General features: G+C 47.4%; 1 protein-coding gene across 8 annotated transcripts in view; it reads left to right on the top strand.

The window, feature by feature from the left end:
• CCDC136 (coiled-coil domain containing 136) overlaps nucleotides 1-5,855 on the top strand; it is a 28,115-nt gene extending 22,260 nt beyond the window's left edge. For 5 of the 8 annotated variants that reach the window (XM_090287476.1, XM_090287480.1, XM_090287481.1 and 2 more), the window contains one exon: nucleotides 5,521-5,855. In XM_090287476.1, the coding sequence (XP_090143602.1) occupies nucleotides 5,521-5,631 (111 nt within the window). In that variant the 3' untranslated portion in view covers nucleotides 5,632-5,855. Of the gene's footprint in view, nucleotides 1-1,753; nucleotides 1,861-5,520 lie in introns of all 8 variants that reach the window. The other 3 variants (XM_090287477.1, XM_090287482.1, XM_090287483.1) reach the window with 1 other exon arrangement.
• Nucleotides 5,856-6,200: the final 345 nt, after the last annotated feature.

Below are 6,200 nucleotides of genomic sequence, written 5' to 3' on the forward strand. Positions count from 1 at the left end.
GATGGGCTTGTGCAGGAGCAGAGGCTAGTGATCTCTGAGGTGGCCCACTCAGGGAAAGTGGAAATAGAGATGGAATTGGAGAGAGTGGTATCTCTGTGGGAGATGGCGGGCCTAACCCACAGTGCTGTGGAACTGTGGCACAAAGGCCGCCTTTGCTGGTGGTCATCGGAGTTCTGCCTGCTTTCATTTATATGGTAGCACCTGTTACTTACGTCAGGAGGGTGCTCCCCTGCCTTAGTGCATTAGTGCACTAGGGACGCTGACAGTGCAAGGCTTTCTGTCGCCTGGGCCACTCACTCGGTCCCCCTACCCCACAGGACCCTGTCAGGTTTGACCTTTGTTTCTGTTAGTAGTGGGTAGAGGGCTGGTGTCATGCACTGGGCTCTGTATATTACAAGACATGAGGGTAGGGGCCTGGAGTAATCAGAAGTTGTCCAGTATTCAGTCTGTACAGCAGGTCATTGACCAGCCCGGGAGACCAGCCAGAATGCTAATTAACCCTTTACTTGCTGGATCCTGAGAGGTTGAGGTGGGAGTATCCTGGGGTATTTATCAACAAAAATACAAAAGTATTTCTGTATTTTAACAACCGGTACATCTGTACAGGTACATACCCACTGAATTCCTGCCCTGGCTGAGGTTAACTGGGGCTCTGGTTCCTGGAAGAGTTTGAGTACTTCCTGACTAAGTCCTCAGTTTACAGTCTAGGTTCTTTCTGTCCCTCTAAACACAGGGGAATAAAACAAGTCTCTTGTGGTGGAATGTCCCAGTCAACTTTAAGGCTATCTTATTTTCTGGTGGTTCAGTCTGTGGCCCCTGCTGAGGACCCAGCATGCAGTCCTTGTTAACTTGTGGCAGACCATTACTTAGGATGTGAAGTGGGAGAACTGCAGCCTCTTCCCCAGCATTCTATTTCTTTGAATTCCTGGTATTCCACCACATGCTGGTTCAGAGCCTCAGGGATTTCCTGGCCTTGGGTGCCATCTTCCTAAGCGCCAAACCTGATTTATCCAAAGTCAAGCACATCGCTTGTGTCTACCCTTTGATGACCCTTCAGCTCAGCGGGTCCTGTATCTTCTGCAGGCAGCTCGGCTGGCATATGTTACCTCCTGCAATCCATTTCTCTCAGGAAGATTGTTGCAGACACAGAACTGGCCCTTCTCCATTGTTGGCTTGCTTCAGCGCATTCTGTCTCACAACCACAGCATTACACTCCTAGGGGATCGTAGGGACCGGAGCCCAGAACATTTAGAGATCTCATGGAAAGCAGCCAGATCAAGGGGCTGACAAAGGGACAGGTGGCCTGACAAGAGATGGGCTCTTCCCGGAGTGAGAAAGTACACATCCTTCTCATCTGGAGAGCCCTACTTTACTTGCTGAAGCTTTACTTTTCCAGAGTTACCTACAGGAAAGGTCTGGGTGCACATCACACCTCCTTGACAAGACATGAGAGGGATACGACAAGCCGAAAAGCTGGCCCCGCCGCCTGATTTAGACCTAAGCTGCTGCTAAACCCATTCTGTTGCGCGTCTTCTGGAGGCTACCAGTGGGGAGACCCAGGCGCAGGTAGCAGGGAAGAGCCCCTGCTGCTCTTGCTGACCAGTTTAACCTCTTGACCTTTCTCTCTCTCTCTCTCTTTTCCCTTTGTTTTCTCATCTTCATTATCTGTTGGATTCATGTGTTTATGTCTTTTCATGCCACCTTCCATCTCCTGGTCTCTCCTCGTGCTTCTTTCTTGTTTGATATGTTGCAGCCATCCCCTGCCCCCAATCCTCCCATCTTCTCCTTGCCTCTCGTAGGCCTGGTGGTCATATCGGCTTTGCTCTGGTGCTGGTGGGCAGAGACGTCGTCCTAACGCAGGTACTGGTATTGGGTCTTCTTCGGAGGGATCGAGGGAGGGTGCAGGTTGCCCTTGCCTCCCCTCTGTTTCTCTTTTCTCTCAGCTACTTCTTGTTTTTGCCATTTTATAGCAGGCAATAGTGGGGTCTGAGTTTTAGCTCTGGCTTTTCCTTGGGCTGCAGCAAAGCCCATGACTTCTCGGAGTATGTCTCCATAACACATAGGGAGTCGGAATGCTTACTGTTGACACGGCGTGAGTTTCTGTCTTCTGGCCGGGAAGAATTGGGATGATCTCAGCACTGTTGCTACTTTCAAAGCTTCCCAGCCACCTCTGATGAGCTGATGTCTGTCTGCAAGGCTGGCCTGGGTGCTCTTTTTTTTAGTCCCCAAGCCAAGCTCTCTGTGTGGTAACTACCCAGGATGGCAAACTAGGAGTCGCTCCCTCCCCTGTTGGGTGAGAGAGGAGGTCTGGAGAGCAGTGACTCTCCCAGGCTCATGTGTATGAGGGTAGCCTCAACTCATCTTCCAGCCGTGGGGAGAATGGACGTGAAACCCCTACCATACTATATACTTTCTACTGAGAAGTTCTCTGATTTGGGGCTCTGATCTCCAGAAAAATCAAAACAAGAATGCCAGGAAATATTTTCTAGTTCTCTGTTTATCCCTTTTGGGGGCCAGGTTCTATTGTAATTGGCTTCCCAAGCTGGGCTTTCTGGAGAGAATGTAGTATTGGTGAAAAAATTCCACCAACCAAAGATGCAAGTGTTCTCAGGGAACAAAGGCTGGTATTTTCTGGGCACCTTCCAGTTGGCCTGTCTATGTAATCTGTCTGTCAGCAGGGTACCAAATTCAGGAAGCAGAATGTGGTCTCGGGGCCCAGAGTAGAACCCTAGGGTTCCCCCTGCCTCCCAGGAGCCATAAACTCTCCTCTCAGCCTGTTTTGGCCCCTTTCTCATGCGCCCCCTACTGTTGCCCCTCTCCTACCCTCCTCCTTTCCCAGTAAGTGGAGTGTGGTTGGCTTAATGGGTAGGTTCAGAGTGGCAGCTGAAGCATTTGCTGGTAGCTCTTATCACCATTTCCTTTTCTCTCCTTCCTCCACTCCCCCTCACTTTTAGGCATTCCTTTTATGTCCTGTGGACAGTCTTCAACTCCTTTAGTGACAGAGGTCTCTCCCAGTACCTGTTCCTCCCCTGTACACACCGATTTCTAAGTCCCTGTGGGTGAGACGCAGAGCATTCAGCCATAACCTTTCTCCAGGTCAAACTGAGCCAGGCCCAAGCAGCATGAGAGGAAGGGAATCTTGGGTAAGAGTCCTCCTAAGGGAGCTTTTTATGCCCGGAGTCTAGCTGTACCCCAATATGCAGCTCCCCTGCCAGGAATCAAGGCAGGAAAGGCAGAAACTGGCTGACAGAGTGGGCACAGAACTTGGTTGAGTCTGACTCTGCTTCTTACAGCTTAGTTCCAAGGGGCAGAATGCATAATCTGAATGTTCGTTTCTTCAACTTAAGCAAAGGATTATGAAATCTCTGCCTTCCTCGTTGAGGATCAAATCAGTTCATGTATGTAAAAGTACTTGACAAATGATAAAACACCACATAAATAATAAAAAGAGCATACACTTATATGATGTACACTACGTGCCACAACTGTTCTAATCACCTTATCTATAGTAACACGCTTAAATGTTACAACAACCCTGTGAGGTAGCTATTATTATTGTCATCTGATATATGATAAAACTAAGGCACAGAGACGGTAGGTAATACAGCCAGAAAATTGTGAATCACATTCTAAGTTACATAACATTAGCAACAGGTCAAATTTCAGTCATGTTTTTCCTAATCATCTTTCATTTTGAGCAATTTTCCTTAGTTGCTTCCAGGTATTAGGAAGACACCATACTTCTCTTGATAACTAATTGTACATTGTTATTTCATGTATTGTTCATTAAAACCCCTCTGCACATCACATATGCTGAGTAATCCTCCCCATTCTCTACGTGCAGTTGATTTTTTGGATCCAAGACAGAATTTTTCATGTATCCCTGTTAGAGATAAACCATTGATCTAACCTGTGAAGTTTTTAAAATCTTGACTCTGATTTCAAAATATCCCCATTCCCTACCAGCTTCATATCACCCTCCTATCCTCATCCGTGTTACAGGTGGGGGCCAACCCTCTCGAGTGTCATCTCTCCAGGCTCTTATCCAGCGCGTCGCTCACTTAACAAACGGTCCAGCAGCAAATCGTGCTGTCATTTTCCTCACTTCCTCATATTCTCTCCAAGGACATCATGGAAAACCTTGTCAAACACCTTGATTTAAGTCCAAAACATGATTTCCTTGATCTGTGAATTCTTTTTTTTTTTTTTTTAACTGCATTTATTGGGGATGGCATCAGTTAATAAAATTATACAGGTTTCAGGGGCACAATTCTATAATACGTCACCCGTGGATGTGTGAATTTTGTGACCCAGCCTGAAAGGAAAGCCTGCCATGACTTACCCCTTCGTGATGCCCAAACCAGCCCTTTACTCAGCCAGTCTGGAATCTTGACTCTGCCTGGTATAAAGGGCGTCAGGTCACATTTATGGGTTTCAGCTCTTTGCGCCTTTAAGAACATCAGACTGACATTTTTAGCAATGCATCTGAGCATGTAAATATTTTCTCATAGCTCCCTTTTCAGTTATTTTCTCACGTAAATTGCTCTGTACACCCACCTCTAACATTGTTTTGCTTCCCATTTCATAGCTTACGTTTTTTGGGTTTTTTTAGTAACTAATTTTACAAGTGTAGGAGGTTTTCTTTGCTCTTTATAGTTGGCTTAACATCCTCTTTTTAGATCGTTTTTCTCTAAGTAAATGCATTCTTAGCATTAATGGTCTATATTCACCCTTCCCTAAAACTGTCTTTCTGTTATGCCGTAGCTTACAACTTATAACCCAAATTCTGTGTTTCAAGTCATAAACACAGTAAAAAAAGGAATGAAAGAAAGAAAACAGTAATAAAAGTAGGAACTATTTTCCCAAGTAGGTATTTTCTTGTCCAAGATTCCATGTTCCCTAAATGATGCTTATTATTTTTCCACAAATCAACAGGATCTGGCAGCCTCTGCACATGCTCAGAAAGTCAGTCAACACGGTCACTGGAGGTGTTTCATGACACTGGCATTTGCCTCCCAGGGCCAGTGACCAGCTTCCTTGAGTTTCTTTGAGCCAACTTCTCCATAAAGGGTTTGGGCAGCCTGCACTCCATGGGGTATCTTCTTCACTTCCCCTGCAGTCTTAATAACATCCTCTTGACTCCGAGTTCCTCCTCCAGGAAACTAATGAGGTGCTGCTGATTTTCCCAAAGGCCCACATTCATTCTCATATTTTTGCCATATGATATCCAATCCTTTCTCATGGCAACCATTTGGATCCTCTGAGGTCTGGCCCCTGAGCTTGCTTCTACACACAGGAACTGGTATTCTCTTTCCATGGGTCATACATACAGGCTGTGGCCTCGGGTGATACACACAGGGTCCTTCCCGGACTCAGGCCACATTGTCTCCAGTACCCAGGAGGTAAGGGGGTGGACCATGGTGGTCCTGAGGTATCTTCAGCACCAGGAGGCAGGGGATCTCTGGCTTAGGGATGGGTTCAGAAGGCGGGACACTCACCGTTTGTCTTTGGTCCCCACAGAACATGTTTGGGATGTGGAAGCCTATGGTGTTCTTGGCCCTTGCAGCTGTGGCTCTTTATGTGTTACCCAACATGCGACAGCAGGAGACAGAGTTCTGCCTCCTGGAGTGATGGCAGACCTGGGCCAGCCGCGGGTGCGGATCCCCAGTGGCTACTACCCTCAGCTTTGGGCAGGACACACTGTGCCAGAGCCCCCACCCTCCCACATGTCTCATGTGTCCCCATCTTAGCCTCAGTCACCCAGGCTGGAAAGGCTTATGGGGAGCTGCTGGCTCCCACCTCCTGTGTTGTAAAAGAACCTGGGTTCCTTGTAATTAAATATCAACCTAACTACATGAGACTTCGTGGCTTTTTATTTGTTAAACACTTCACAACACAACTGGAACAGGGCAGTTTCCCTTAAACCAGTTCCTTCACATAAGGGTCTGACTCCTGAATAGGACTTCTCATCCCATAGATGACCGCAGAAACGAAGCTGGCTCGTGCTGCCAGCCGAATTGCAGTTGAATTGGTATGTACTATTAACACTCTCCCAAGGAGCCATCTGAGCACAGGAATGGGATGAACTGGGTACTTGGTGGGAGGGGGCCCAGCGACCAGCCCTTAGGTTCTGTGCCCATACCTGTGTTCTCGAGAAGGATGCCTGAGACCTGCGAGTGAGCCTGCAGGCTTAGTCCTAG

This window comes from Furipterus horrens, unplaced genomic scaffold (assembly GCF_987537825.1).
Source record: "Furipterus horrens unplaced genomic scaffold, mFurHor1.1.pri manual_scaffold_9, whole genome shotgun sequence".
Classification (NCBI taxonomy): domain Eukaryota; kingdom Metazoa; phylum Chordata; class Mammalia; order Chiroptera; family Furipteridae; genus Furipterus; species Furipterus horrens.